Source organism: Vulpes vulpes, chromosome 6 (genome assembly GCF_048418805.1).
Source record: "Vulpes vulpes isolate BD-2025 chromosome 6, VulVul3, whole genome shotgun sequence".
NCBI classification, from domain to species: Eukaryota; Metazoa; Chordata; class Mammalia; order Carnivora; family Canidae; genus Vulpes; species Vulpes vulpes.
In genome coordinates this window covers 55,396,596-55,412,370 of record NC_132785.1, presented here as the reverse complement: position 1 = coordinate 55,412,370, position 15,775 = coordinate 55,396,596, and the positions used below count along the sequence as shown (strand labels likewise).

At 42.1% G+C, this 15,775-nt stretch overlaps 1 protein-coding gene across 2 annotated transcripts in view; it reads left to right on the top strand.

Annotated features, from left to right (window-relative positions):
• The window catches only part of EFNB2 (ephrin B2), a 42,307-nt gene extending 26,844 nt beyond the window's left edge, over positions 1 to 15,463 (top strand). The window contains exons 3-5 of one of the 2 annotated variants that reach the window (XM_026008878.2): positions 12,372 to 12,464; positions 13,199 to 13,312; positions 14,645 to 15,463. In XM_026008878.2, the coding sequence (XP_025864663.1) occupies positions 12,372 to 12,464; positions 13,199 to 13,312; positions 14,645 to 15,033 (596 nt within the window). In that variant the 3' untranslated portion in view covers positions 15,034 to 15,463. The remainder of the gene's footprint in view (positions 1 to 12,371; positions 12,465 to 13,198; positions 13,313 to 14,644) is intronic. The other variant, XM_072760983.1, reaches the window with a different exon arrangement.
• The last annotated feature ends 312 nt before the right edge of the window (positions 15,464 to 15,775 follow it).

The window sequence follows — 15,775 nt, the reverse complement described above, 5'->3', positions numbered from 1 at the left end:
AAAAGCATAGTAAGCATTCTGTATAACCTATAGTTATTTTTATTGTCTTTAAAATGTTTAAAAGCTTATGAAATAACGATCTGTTCTCAAGTGCCCATTTGCAAGGGAAGGTCTACCTTAGTAAACCCTCCAGTTAATGGGAGGATTGCATTCTTAACTGTGTTCCCAGCCTTCATCCATATCTGTGTCATAGACTTCATTTGTTAGACCCTTTCTGTGCATGGTTTACAGTTTCTCTTTAGAGCTGATAACCCAGCACTGAATGAATCGGCAATCTTGGTGTGCTGGCTCTTTGCAACATCCAACCTGATGAAGATTCTGCAGGTTGGTTATCCAACCTCAGCACAGAACCTTGCAAAATACCTACAGAGAGGTTTTTGTCACTCCATCAAAATTATGTGAGTCTGAAATGGATGAAAAATGGGTGCCATTATGTTAACACTTTTTAAGTGAACAGTGGCCACAGCCAGGCTCTGTGACAAAGAAAGCCACAAGCACAGGGCCCCTCCCAAGTCAGCTTTATGCAATACAATATCTACAATATTTTCCTTCAAGTCTATAGCCAAGACTTGGACTTGTGGAATAGTAATAATCTGAAAGTTACTATTTTTTAAATTTTTTTTATTTATTCATGAGAGACAAAAAGCGGCAAAGACACAGGCAGAGGGAGAAGCAGGCTTCCGTGGGGAGCCCAATGTGGGACTCCATCCCAGGACCCCAAGATCACACCCTGAGCTGAAATAGACACTCAACCACTGAGCCAGCCACCCAGGTGCCTCTGAAAGTCATCATTTCTAACAATTGTTTGGTGAAAGGTTGTCCTTGAATGTACCCCCTGCCATATTCCCAGGGGTCCTTTCCAAGCTGCCCCTCCCATTCTTTGCCTTGGGAAAGTCTTCCTTGAGGAGCACCGGACGAATTTGAATGAGTCACAATTTCCTAGGCCATTGGCTTAGTTCTCTAAAACAATTTTTAAAAAACCAAAGCATATGAAATTGGAAGGCTCCATAGTCAGCCTTGCTTGCTGTTTCTTAGGCATAAACTTCACTTCTGAGCAAAATTGCAAAATAAATTAAAATGCTTTCATACAAATATAACAAAACACTATTCTTGAAGAATCAAAACAGGAAGAGATTCCATTCCCTGCATTTTTGTCAAATATATATGTGTGTGTATATATTTTTTAATTTATATTTATTTGATTATGTTTATGTTCCTTTTGTGTTTCTGATTTACTTACTTTGGAGAGTAGGTATGGCACCTGGCATTAATAAAATATACTGACTCTACTTGTAACCTTTCCCCAGGAAAAATAGTTGTGGGAGCTTTCAAATATCCTTTACATGTAGATTTCTTCTACGGTATATAAGAATGTGTGGCCTGTGTAATGATTATGGGTTTTCTTTCATGAATTACTTTATTTATTTTTGAGATTTTATTTATTTATTCATGAGAGACATAGAGAGAGGTGAGACAGTGAGACATAGGCAGAGAGAGAAGCAGGCTCCCTGCGGGGAGCCTGATGCAGAACTTGATCCCAGGACCCCAGGATCACAAGCTAGCCAAAGGCAGACGCTTAACCACTGAGCCACCCAGGTGCCCCCTTTCTGAATTTATGTGATAAATGTAGCAAAAGCTACATTTCCATTAAGTTTAGTGATACGACAATATCAGCCTGTCAGTTATATCCCTGACTTTGAGGTGAGGATTTATGTCTTATACCTTGTATATGATTGCCAAATTCCAGTGTTTAAACACATTTTTATATCCAACCTACAGCTGTCATCTTTAATAAAACATCCATCAGAGACTTGGGTGTTTGGAGGATTATCTATACACAATACTTAGAGCAACAAATCAGTGTGGTAGGTGGGCGTCTGGAGTCCAGAAGATCTGGGTTTCTTGAATGCCCTTCAAAAGTAACTTTGCCGGTCTCTGCCTTGATCTCTTCATCTGTAAACTGGGGATGGTGACATTCCCTGCTTTTATAGGTTGATAGGGGTTTAAATGGGTGATACATGTAAAGTGCTCATTTCCAAAGTTGGCTCCTAATTAGTACACCCAAGGGGTTTCCTTGGAGCAGAGTGTGCGATGCAAAAGACCAAGGGCAAAGCAATGCCTTCCTGCAAGCTAGCGGGCGGGGATGATGTACTCGCAAAGCATAATTTATTTGCGAACAGTCCATAAAATGAAACTCGAGAGAGTTTACAAGTTTCAGTAATGCTGCATAACTTAATTATAAGATCTCTTCTCTTTGTCTTCTTGGAGTGTTATAAAAGTTCTTTTGTCCTTGGGCTTCCTTTACCAAGAAACATGCATTTATGTATCTTTTTGTTGGTGGAATTGCCTGAGCTTGTTAACAGTTCCTCTTTAAGACCCAAAAGAGACAGATCGGGAAGAGTGTTCTGTACATATAATCATTTCCCCATTTGTCATTTCCCCAACCTTGCCAGGGCTTTTTCTCACTTCCCCAGCACACAAAGGAAACACTGTATTTTTATTGATAATTTCAGCATCATCCTAATGTAGTGGAGAAAAGTGTGTCAGGGTTGCCTTGTCACTGAGACTAGCTGGGAAAGAACCTTTCATTAGTCTGATCATTAGAAGCGTTGTTTCTATTATTTTTTAACATAATGTGAAATCCTCCTCTGTACTGAAGGCTCTTCCAGAGTGTATCGATAAGATTCCTGGTTGAATGTCCTATCAATAGAGCTCACATTCTTTACACGAAAGTTATAAAGTCTCGGCTTCTGCTTAGTTGGAGATTGTAGTGAGAAATGAGAAACTTCTAGCTCACAATCCTGATGGGGTCATGGCCATTGGGATATCTATCCCTGATCGGTCACTCTGGCTATATAAGGATGTGGCTCTCATAGAATGAGACTCTCTTCACATCCAGTGGTGTCACCCAGGCAGTAGTGACAGCTTACCTCACTTAAAGTGAGACACAGAGTCCTGTGAACATTCTTCCTTATTACCCAAAATCACTGAGGAAAGAATAAGAGGACTAATTCTTAAAGGGAAGACAAAGGAGAGGAAAGACTTAAAACCTGGACCAAATAATAGCAAAGCAAGAGGAGATGAGACATGAAGATAGATTACTTAGGGGAGGAAAAAAAAAAGGGTATTCTTTAGGAATTTCCCAGAATAAAACTACCCTTACAATTACATAAAATACATGTTCATATCACTAGTGCCCATATTTATAGCCTTTTAAAAGTTCATTTAGCCTTATAAATAATCAAGTAATTCTGGAGAATGAGAAAGAGCAAGTTTCTTTCTTAATAGCCTTTAAAAATTCACCTTGAAGATCAAAACTTAAGCAAAATAAAGCACTATAAAAAAAATAGCCGAAAGGCATGAGACAGACCTAAAAAGATCACTGAGAAAACATATTTGTGTGATCCTTAAGAGTCACACATTTGTTCCTAAAATTCTGAGCTCCCAGGCTAGGTATCACTTAAAGGGAAGTGCTATGGCCTCACATACTGTGTGTCACTTTGCAGCCTCAAGAATGGGTGGTAGAGAAATTTTTGTCAATGTGAAGAAAACAAGAACTAGAAAGTCTGAGTGGTTCCTACATGTACGTCTGGTTCACACAGCCATGAAATAAATGCAGGAGTCAAGACTCAAGCCAGAGCTATGAGACCATTAGAGCAGCATCTTTAGTCTGTGACAGTGCTCCAGGGTCAGCAAGCATGCAGATGCATACCTCGTGAGACAAAAGGTCAAACATATGTGTTCCATCACGTGGCTGGTATAGTACCTCGAGGGAGTTGGCAGGCATGCATGCTTTGTACACAGTGACAGCAGAGTGTTACGTGTACACACAGCACATACACAGCAGTACACAGAAGCCCACACGACTGAGACACCCAGTGATCTCTGTGCTTGTTCAAACATGTTGGGCCTGCGCCCTGTTTTATATCCTTTAACCTAGAACTAACTTCAGACGTTGGCCCCAGAGTTGAATTAAGAAAATCCTATGGAGGGGCATCTGGGTGGCTCAGTGGTTGAGCATCTGCCTTTGGTTCAGGTCATGATCCCGGGGTCCTGTGGTCAAGTCCCGCATCGGGCTCGCCACAGGAAGCCTGCTTCTCTGCCTATGTCTCTGCCTCTCTATGTGTGTCTCTCATGAATAAATAAGTAAAATACTTTTTTAAAAAAGAAAGAAAAAAAATCCTACAGAGCAGGAAGAAAGGAGAAAAGGCCACTGGGGAAAAGTGGTTGTAAACAGTGTGTCAGGTCTTCCACACTTCCTCTTTATTGTTAGATCTTTTCATCAATTCCATTTCTCAATGAGACTATGCTACTGGGGTTCTAAAAATGTTATCCTTTCAAGCCCCTCCATGGTAAGTTACTAAATACCAAAATTTAAAAAATCGTAAATTTCTCAAATATACAAACTGAGGCAATGAGAATTCAGATTTCCTTAGTCTCAAATACAAGTGCTACAGTTGAGATGTATGGATGGATGGATGGATGGATGGATGAGCGGGCAGGTAGGTGGATGGGTGAATGGGCAGGCAGACAGCACCTCTGGCAGGATCATAATTTATGACGTTACAGAGGGAACCAGGCTGTGTGTTACTAATGAGACTTCTGCTTTGAAAATGGCTTTTGCATTAGTGAAGTAGCCCAATTTCATTGTTCCTGATGTTCAACCAGGAGATGAAGGTATTCTTTTATTGAAGCAAACATGTGGAAAATTGCTCTGGATTCCTAGAGTATAGAACATGTCCCCTGAATGGAATAAGGTTCATGTGTAGGGCAAATTCAGACAGGGCATTTTATTGGGGTTACCACTGGTCTCTGGATGGTCAAAGCAAATAACATCATGTCCATCTAAACTCTTATGCCATGGAGAGTGGAGCATTTTCTCCTTCCCAGTGTTATATTCGAAACTGTCAGCAAACATTAATTCAGTCACTAGTGAAGTCTTACCACCCAGAGATGAACTCTGCCTCAGATGGCTGTTTTCCACTTCGGTACTGCCGACTTCCAATTACTGGGCCATTTATATCATTGCATGCGATTAGTGACAGTGGAATGAGCAAGAAGTTGTGCGATGGGCGCCCTCCCCGCCATGAGCTTTTTACTCCGACCCTTTGCTATCTAGACATTTCCATGTCTCCTCACAGATACTTTAATGATTAGGACTGTTAAAAACCAGGGAGAGTGGGTGGTGGATTGTGTGCTAGAAATAATTCACTCCAATTCATGCTTCTTCATGGTTCAAAATGTTTCCATGAGATAGTATCACCCTCCCTTGACCAGGAAGTCTCAGTCTTCCAAATCTGAATGCTTACGTAAGGCTGATTACAATAGAGAATAACGCTTTATCTTTAGAACTCTTACATCATTTTTGCCATGATTTTTTTTTTTTAAACATGAGATTGGTCATTCTATTGAAGTGGTCATCTGCCCACCTATTTTTTTAAAAACAGAATTCCTTTTAGTATATTTTGGCCCATAGTAGGGTTGAGTTTCATGCATAAAGGTAATTGTTCCTTTACTGTTGCCTAGTGCATCCTCAGGATGTTAATTTTGTCTGCATTGCTGTGACAATAAGATAAATTCCCTTAAAGCATAGTAGATGAAAACTTTTTTTATGAGATCTTATTGAAAATTTTTTTACCTGATAAAAGATTCCACCTGCATAAATCATCCTAACTTTTAGCCGTGAGATCTTAGACTTAGAAAGGGATGTTTTCCCTCCGCAGAATTCATTAAAAATCAGGACACTAAGGTGTTGCAAGCAATATTTTCAGGGGAAATAGAGTAAACCACTCCATAATCAATCTCATGTGGTTAGCGTGCCTCTAGCAAAAGAAAAGAGGGACTGGTAATTTATTGCTAGGACTGTTTGATCTCTCTCAGAAAAATGTCAGTGCACTGCTGGAGCCTGGAGGGTATTTCTTTCATTGACATACACCCCCCTATGTGTACACGCACACACACGCCCCCCCAACACACACACACACACACACACACACACACACACAAACACACTCAGTCACTGCTTCTCCCTTCATCCTTTTCAGTCTGGTTGTATGTAATCAGGGACTCTTCATGACTGTGTTATCAAAGGTAACTATGGCTCTTAGAATCTTTAATGATTGTCACTAACTTGATCTTTGTATATAGTTCTTAATGGTTAAAAGATTTTATGAGGAAGGAGTGAGAGAATTTATATTCTAGATGTGGTGACTATGACTTTATATTGTTACTATTCTCTCAATAGGCTGGCCTCCCTGGATGTCCAAGTCTCATGTGACATATGAAATACGAGATACAGTGAATATACTGGCAGTTCCACATAGTGTCCTCTTTTATCTCCCTCTGTCTCCCCCCAAAATTAATATAAAATGTAGCAAAGCAATATGTGTCCTTACGTCTTTTAGCAAATGCACAAAGACAGTTGACTAAACTGTTCAAGGTTGTTAAAACTCCTCTTATTTCTGAGCTGCCAAGAGAATATCCTATCATTGTTCATGATGAACATTTGAAACAGAGGAAATAAAATTATACTATTTTATTCAAGAGCATCCATTTATATTTGATACCTGGTATCTTTACTCATATTTTAAAGGCAGGATGCAACAGAGAAGGTCTAAATTTTGACTCTATTTTTAAAATCATTTTTCCAAATCGTTCTGTCTAGCAGAGAAACTAATTAATTGTGTTGTGTAGAAGTCACTGGGGCTAAGCCAGTTATTAATTCTTAATGCATGATTTACTGCTTTAAAATTTCAAAACACAACCATAGTTATGTGGTTTTAATTCAAGTGATTCTTCTTATGATACTGGAGAAATGTTTCCTTGGGTGAGAAATACACACATCCTACCTCCCCACTCACTTAGACGGTATTTTAACTGTGGCCTGTTCCCCACACACTAAAATCAGTTAATCAAATGCCAGCGAGAGCTATCTCGTCAAGTAGAGATTAAAACAAATCAAAAACAAAACGCTTTTGTGGATATATATTTCACTTTGAAAATATCTTCCTTTGCATTTTTCCTTTTTCAAATGGAGGCCATTTTAAGAAGTGTTTATATAGCAAAGATAAGGCAAATTTGGTATTATGGGATGAGATGCCACGTGCTTTGAAATAATGCTGAATTTTTTTGAACATTCTGCCAAACGAAAATAACAAGGCCCTTGGAAACTCACAATGACACATTCCTCATCTCTTACACTATAAATCCTAAAGAAAAATACATAAAAAGAAGTTAGAAGAAGTGAATTTTTCTTCCTCCTTCTGGCACATTATACAACTATTTCTGTTTCAGAAGTTTTATTAATTACAGAAAAAAGGCAATCATTTTTGGCATTCAGTGAACATTATCATCTCCATGTTTGGAATTTTTCTCCTCAGTATCTGAAAGGATGCTCATCAGACTTGAGGCATTAAAATCTGCATTGAGATCTAGAGATTGGATCCCTATTTCCAAGGTACACATTGTGAATCTGAATTGATGTCATGGTGTTAAGTAGATAGATGGTAGTTTCCTGGGTTGTATGTTCACAGTAACTGATGATATTTTTATCAGGCTCCTTGTTTTCCAGCTTACAGATCTCATTCTACCTTTTTTTTTTTTCCTTTAGACACTCAGAGAGTTGCTAGCCCTGGTAGAAAGCAGTAACCTGGTTTGTGTGCCGTATTTATTTGAATGTCATGGCTTCACTGTCCATGTTTTTCACTTGATTCTGCTTCCTTTAGTTCCTCTGTTTGTCAGATAGTAAGCTTCTGGTTCTTCTGAGTCCGTGTTGAGCTTAAGAAGAGAGATGTGTAGGAAGACTGGCCCTAAGAAATCAAAATTAGAGGAGGGCCAGCATATCATGACATGGTGGAAGAGAACAGTACAGAGAGGATGATGGGCATAGAGAATGGTCATGAAAATGCTATTTATTTCATAATCAAATAAGAGCGAATATGCCCCATGTAACTTATATAAATTATGGTTTTTATACTTATTAGGCAACTGAACTCTGGCTTTCCTGACCTATATGCTTATTACCTGTCTGTCTTTGGTCGACTGCTTTGATGAAATAGATAAAAAATACTTGCTTTTGAGTGTCAGTCAATCATCTACCCCATCCTTGGGGGGGGGGGGGGTACCTGCCAGTCCCATCTAATAAGCTACATTGTAAAATAATTTGAAATAATCCTCCATAGCATGAGTATGTCTTTCATCCTTTCTAGCATAACCAAGAATTTTCCTTCATAGTGTGATGCTCTATATTATCCTGGAGAATTTCTTTGGGCTGCCCTCATTCCTGACCTCTTTGTGAATGAAGCTCATATATCGGCACAAACCCAGCAGCAAGTTCTCTATCTGATCACAGTGTTACCGATGTGATAGACCCAAAACAGGCAGAATCTGATGCTGCCGTGCAGCCCCCTGGGGTGCAGGGCAATAGCCATCAGATGAAGCCATGTTAAAATGTGCTATTACTTCCTCTCTGTGGGCACAGTCTAGAAAACACAGTCAGAAGATTCTTGCCCCTTTAGTCAGTTTTATTCACTGGTTCTCTTTTTCCTACTCCAATAACCAACATACAAATGTCAGTGAGTCAGACCCGCAAATTCATGGGAAACCACAGATGTTGGCTGGTGCAGTTTGCAGACGTGAAAAACTTTTAGGCAGTGTGAACTCAGGGTACTTTTTTGCTGAGCAATGATCTCCAGCCACTGGAAATCAGGCCCCAGGGGAGCAATCTAGTGATTTCAGTATACTTACTACATGCAATTAGATCCCCAAAGCAGAAGCTTTTAAAAGCAAGCCATAAAATGCCCATGTATCTTTATTAAACCTATTTTCTAACTAGATGGAGAAACTTCTCTAGTAATTTTTAATTTACAAAGTCTTTTTTTTTCTCTAGGCCAAAGGGGGATAAATGTCTGGGCACTAAAAGCTTAGGTATAACAGTGTTATGTTTTTCTGTTTCTAAATAAATGCAATCTCATCCATTTGTAATACTGTAATTGTGGGAGCATTAGATAATGCTGGTAGATAAAAAGAAAAACTAAGTATAATGAGGTGTAACTATTTTTACTCTTTCTCTAAATTAAAAATTCCTAATATATTTAATCAACAATAAAAATACTGCAACATTGTTTTTTTTGAAATGGAAATAGATTTTTATCCTCAAGCATTAGCAATTCCTTGTTGTGTTTCAAAGTCAGCTGCTAAGCCTTTTTTAAAGCTTCTTGGCGACTGGGTGTTATGGCAGAAATCAGAGTGTTCATCTTGTGGCTTTGTTTCAAAGCTCACTGTCATAAGGAGTTGCAGTCAGGATGGGACACTTGTCAGCGTCCTTGCTCAAGGCAGGGACAGGGAGACCTCCAGGATGAGAACCACACTCTCTGATGAGATTAAGAGGGAAGAGTGAGGTTAATTTTCATTATGGGATCAAAAATAAAAGAAGTTCAAGTCACTCTCAGTTGTTTTGTGCTTGCTATGAAGTTTACTTTCGGGAGTTTCCTTTGGTTGCTGACATCTCAAAGAGGGGGTTTTCTGTGACCGCTCAGGTCATCCTAACGTAGGGCAGGGCAAAAATCTTTCATGACAGAACATCTAGCTGTATTTTATAGTTTATCCCCTTCTTAACCAGGTATTGGGGATGCTATGTGAACATTATGAATTTTTCAATATCTTCCAGTAACCTTTGCCGCTCCCAAGCTGATTGAAAGGGGGAATGAAGCAGAGTCTGGAATGCACATCACAGCCTCCTGCCTCTTGGCCTGCCCTCCTCCCACCACCCCCATCTCCCTCTCAACCAGCAGTGGCCTCTGTAGTCCAAGAACCCTGCAAAGGCATAGCCTTCCATTTTTCTCTGTGCAACTCAGGGCCAGAAGGCTTCCCCCCACCCCTACCCCCAGGAATAAAAATGTTTCACCTGTTAAAGATGCAAAGCAGGTTCATTCTGCTACACAATTTCCCTCCTACCATCTCATAGTCTCTGGGTGCTAAATTAATAGATTGCAATTTAATTTGAATACTTGGGAGCTCTTTACATTTGGGGGTCATTTGGACAGCACTTACGGTAAACCAAAAGGAGCTCTATGTGGAAGAATTGCTACTCAGAAAGGGCATTGACCTACCAATTAAAATGAAAAGAAAAAAAAAAATCACCCAAATGACATGCACCTCTTGTGCTTGCTTCTAAACTGACGAAGGAGAAGCAGTCAGCACTTTTGAATTCTAATCCCAGGTGACTGTTCTTTACCATGTCTGCTCTGTTCTGATACTCATGCATTCTTTATTTTCCTTTTAGATCTTAGTCTTTGACCTTATTATCTCCAGGTTAAGATAAACCTGAACCCTCCCCTTTTTCTGTGCACCACCCTTTAGATCTTATTTATAACATCTTTTTAAGCTGTTGCCAGAAAAAGTTAAGTCCTATAACTGTGCATTTGAGGGCACTTTTGCATGTGGGCACATTGATGTGCATATGACTTAGAAAACATTGAGATTCCATTTGAATTAGGTAAATGAAACTTTTGAAGCCATGGACCAAATAAAGACCTCAGCTTTCTGTGTTTTTCTGCATGAAAACATATCCTCATTTCTGAGACAGATCAACTGAGAAAACTTTAAATAATTAAGTGAAGATTATAGCAGGACTCTGTCACTGCTCCCAAAATAGTGCCTGGTCCTAGATAGCCACACTGTTTTCTGCCTTTAGGAGGAGAGGAAACTATAGGGAAAGCAGAGGGAGAAACGGAGAAGAAGAAAAGTTTTTTGCTTTTTATTAGATTCACTGAGGCGTATGAAGTTTTTAGGTATTTCACTCCTCGTCCAGACGTTTTCTCAACAGTCTACCAGAAGATACTGTCTACTTTTTACCCAAGAAATTACTATGGCAAATGCTGCCTATTTTCCCGGAGAAGCAGTGCCAGCATCAGCAGAAGTGAGGTATGGTTGTAAGACTATAAACTTCTAAGGAAACACTCAGATAAGCAAAGAGATATTTATATGCACAACCAGCAGCCATTGTTTTTGAAGGAAAACAGTGAAAGTAAAAGTTGGTAACTCAATACAAAGACAAGTAAGTGCCTTATTTTGCAGCTAATATAATTATCTGGAGCATGCATATTCCTCTGTGTGCATGTAGTCCTTGTTTGCCATTTGGAAAACAGCCCATTAAAAGAATGTCTTGGATTTATTTTTACCAGAAATTCTGTCCTTGTTTCTGTGCCTTGAAAAGTACAGTGTTAGTAGACAGACCTTTGATAATCAAAGCAGAAAATGACTTACACTGCAGAAATGTATATGAAACACTTCTGTTCCTTGCCCCTTGAACTTTGGAGGAATGAAAATGTCTAGCACTCTCCACCTTCTTTTCTCTTCTGGAACTTGACCCATAACTCAAATCCTCTTCCTCAGCCTGTCTTTTTACAGCTTTAGTTACCATTCAGAGGATGCACTGTCCTAAGGAGACAGAACAGCAGCGTGTTTAAGTAGAGCAGAGCATACTCTGTTTTTCAGAAAGTACTGAAAGTGGTCAGTGCTCTGTCCTTCCTCCTCCTCCTCCTCCTTGCCCCTACCCCCATCCCCTTGAAGTGGGAAGCCGATCAAGCTGAACAGGAGGCAGGTGGCTGGGGGACATCCTCCCCACATACCCCAGGTTGTCACCAGGCCCTGACAGAGCAGAGGATGTGTGCAGTCCCCTGGGTCCACCACGTTGTTCTGCAACGGATGGCCTGCTTGAGAGATTGACCAAGGTCCATCTTGGTAATAAGAACACACTTGCTATTTCTGGTCGAGTACAGAAGAATGGAGGAAAACCTCAGAATTTGAAGACCTGAATACTAGCATACTTCTTCATTTCGAGACAGGCTGGGGAAAGAAGGAAGGGGGAAGTAGGGGAGTCTCCTCTTTTAGTGTTTACCCAACTTGGATGCTTGGCAAACAGGGAGCATCGAGCTAATTGTTCTTGAAGCAGGAAATCTGTAGTCGAGGAAACAGGTGTTGTGGGATGATTATTACGTTTTAAAGTGACTGTGTTAACTGTTTTGCTCTTCTGACTTGGACTCCGAAATAGTAAGCTTTTTGGAAGATGCTGTCCCTTTTATGTATGGACTAATACTAAATCAGTGGGTTCTGAAGGAAGGAGAAAGCACTGAAGTGAACTTGAAACCAGATAGCATATGTGCAGCAGTGTTGACAATACCCATTTTTCTTTCTTTTATTTTTTTTTTATGTTTGGCTTTCAGCATTCCATACTTTCAGAAAACTTGTGACTAAGAGTGAATTCTTATTTTTCAAATTGTTTTCAGACATTTCATGTTCATGTAAACTTGGCTTATTGATTTCCTGATTTTTCTTTATTTTTTTGTTTTGTCCATTTTATTTTTAATCAGCTACATCAAATGGGTCTTTGGAGGGCCTGGATAACCAGGAGGGAGGGGTGTGCCAGACAAGAGCCATGAAGATCCTCATGAAAGTTGGACAAGGTAAAGACCATCTGCTGCTTCATGAAGCCACTGTAATCTGGTTCAGCCCCCAGCGAGTGTGGCACCAATGCTGTTAATGCCTGCCTTCACTCACTCATAGCTTAGTTTTGAAAGCAGACCTCTCTCTGTACCTTGAGCCACTGACAGACTGCCTCAAGTCAGTGTAACAAACTTCTTTTATTGGAGATTCCTCTAAAAACTAAGGTCAGCTAGGTATGATGTCCATTGCTTATATGTGTATCTGTATATATACACTTTTTTTCTTCTTAAAAGTGAAACATCTCTTTGGTTCAACAATTAAGATATCCAGAATGAAAGCTAAGTTTCTGCCATTTTGCCCATTTTTGCATCTTGACTACAGAAGACTTTAGTCCACAGAGCCTTTTCACATACAGATAACCTATTGTGCAGAATTATTCTTCTAATTAGAAATTGGTATAGTAGTCAATCAACTTGCTCGTTTAAATTGAAATGTCATCTGCAATGCTCTGCCTGCCAAATGCAAGAATCCCTATAGTTTGCACAGATGGCCTCACAATCTAAACCTCTGAAATAACTAGTATAACCGTTTTGTTTTAAAAGGAAAATTATATTCTTGTATGTCACAGTACTTTGCATAAAGAATCTTACGTTCATTGCTATTTATGCCTCTTGATATCTATATCCAGCAGCTCTTAGAGCTAGATCTCATTAGATGTCCCTGGGCTGTAAGTAATCTATTCTTTCTCATATAGATGCAAGTTCCGCTGGGTCAGCCAGGCATAATGATCCAACACGACGCCCAGAACTAGAAGCCGGTACAAATGGAAGAAGTTCAACAACAAGTCCCTTTGTCAAACCAAATCCAGGTATAGTAGCATGAGTGTGTGTGGATAGGTCTGGGTGTCCCCTGCGCCTCATGTCTTAAGAGGAAGGACAGCGTCTGAGCACTTGGGATGCCAGTGGGATTAACTTGTAGTTTCCAAAGTCGGTAATCTTTGTTCTCAGTTAGTTGTTAGTAAGTTGTTATTAACTACTCAGTAAGAACAGAATAACTCATTCCCATGAAAGGTTGGCATTCAGAAGAGTAGAATTCATTAGATGTCAGTGCCAATTATGAGCACCACTCATTGAGACCAAAGTTACTTTTATTGGTGACACTTAATCGTGCTGGTTGCAACACTAGCTTAAAGCCAATGTTAATGTATATATAATTAATGTCTTAATCCCTCATCTAATTATATCTAATCCCAAAAGAACCCAATTGATCCTCTCCTACATTTTAGGTGGCAGCATCTTAAAATATTGCATCATGCCGTGTTTTTCAGGTGGTTATCATTGAAATTTTTTTCACCTTTTCGGTGTAAAATAAAACACCAGACGGATCCCTTGGCCAAAGTTTAGAGAATACCAGATAGAGTTGGCTGTCGTCGAACTTCATTTTCTTAACAGTCCTTGAGCAGATAGCTATGTATTTGTTTCCATGCTAATGAAATTTTTATGGGGTGGTTGCTGGGCAGACGTCAGCAGTTTTATATCAGGGATCTGTGCGCCCGGTTGGTCGTCGTGTGAATTTAGCATCTGCAGCGATATATCCCCCTCTTCCCAAGCGTCAAGGAGGGGAGTTGTTATTTCTAACTTTCAGTGACAAGATGTGTCAAATTCTTGTGACAAACTGATAAATGGATAATATAATGATGCCAGGCAATTTTTTCATGCTTAACATTTGGGTTGGCAGCCTGTTCAGTGTGAGCGTTTCTGCTGCCTTCCAAATATATTTTAGGTGTAAATCAAATAATACAAACGAGTTACGAGTTGAACGTCTTCCCAGGCCCCAGCACTCCCCTCGGCGTTCCTGGGCCAGGGTGCCAGTGGGCAGGGTTTGTCTTTAGAAAACAGGCAGTTTGAGATTCCCACGAAGCCAGTGCCGGGGGGAGACTGCCACCACTGCCTTCCTGTGTCACTGATGTGGTCCCTGCGGCCTGGGCCCCAAGACAAGGCCCCAGGCAACGTCACAGCCCCGTCTCTGCAGTGGATGACCAATAACCCATGTGGTCGGGAGCAGCTGGCACACGACCCGGGGTTGCCTTCTGCCACCGGTCCCGGGTGTTGTTGGGGTCTGGCAGCCGCTGGCACCTGTGGTGTGGCCTTGCTCAGGGCCGCCAGTCACCACTCTGCTCCTGTCTCTCCCTGTCCGCCAGGTTCCAGCACCGACGGCAGCAGTGCCGGACATTCCGGGAACAATATCCTGGGTTCCGAAGTGGCCTTATTCGCAGGGATTGCTTCAGGATGCATCATCTTCATCGTCATCATCATCACGCTGGTAGTGCTCCTGCTCAAGTACCGGCGGAGACACCGGAAGCACTCACCGCAGCACACGGCCACCCTGTCACTCAGCACGCTGGCCACGCCCAAGCGCGGTGGCAACAACAATGGCTCTGAGCCCAGTGACATTATCATCCCGCTGCGGACTGCGGACAGTGTGTTCTGTCCCCACTACGAGAAGGTCAGCGGGGACTACGGGCACCCAGTGTACATAGTCCAGGAGATGCCTCCCCAGAGCCCAGCCAACATTTACTACAAGGTCTGAGACTCGGCGGTGCCTTGGCTTTCCCGGAGGAAACCTGCCGTCCCGCTGTTGCCCGAGGAGGGCGTGAGGACCCCCGTGCCTCGCCTGGACTGGAGTGCAGCAGGGGTGGGGGGGACGCTGCGTCTCCTCGGAAGAGCCCTGTTGAGTTGGACAGCTTACCTGGTGTGTAGCGCCCCAGCCGCTGCGGTGGAGACGGACGCTCCCGGGCCGCTGGGAGCCGGGCAGAGAAGGTGCCCCTGCCGCCGGGACTGCAGGAGCTCGCCTCCCGCCCCTCCACCTCCAAGCCATGCGCTGCAGTCACTCAGGCCGGGGGGGAGCTGGTGCGGGAGGGTTGGGGGGCCAGGTGGGGGGGTGGGGGCCGAGTGGTGGGTGGGTGAGCCTGGGTGGGGGGCAGACAGGTGTCCCTGGGGCCCTGCCACGCCCGGAAGTGCTGTCCTTGGCCTGGGGTGCCCCTCCTGAGGAGCGCCCGGACTTGTTACACAGACCTCTGGCTGGGGGAGGCTTCCAGCCCACGCTGCGGCCCACCCCTGCTGCCCTGCCACACTTGGCAGGGGAGCACCTGGCCCTCCACACCCTGCATCACCGCTGGAACACTCATGTTTGGGGTCTCTTGCCCCCCTCACCTGCAACCACAGCTACAGTGGAATCAGTAACACACTTCTAGAAATTGTGTTTGCTAACAAGGAGCCTCCCAACCAGACGCCAGGCTGGGCTGTGAGCCCTGGAAGACGAGGAGTTCGTG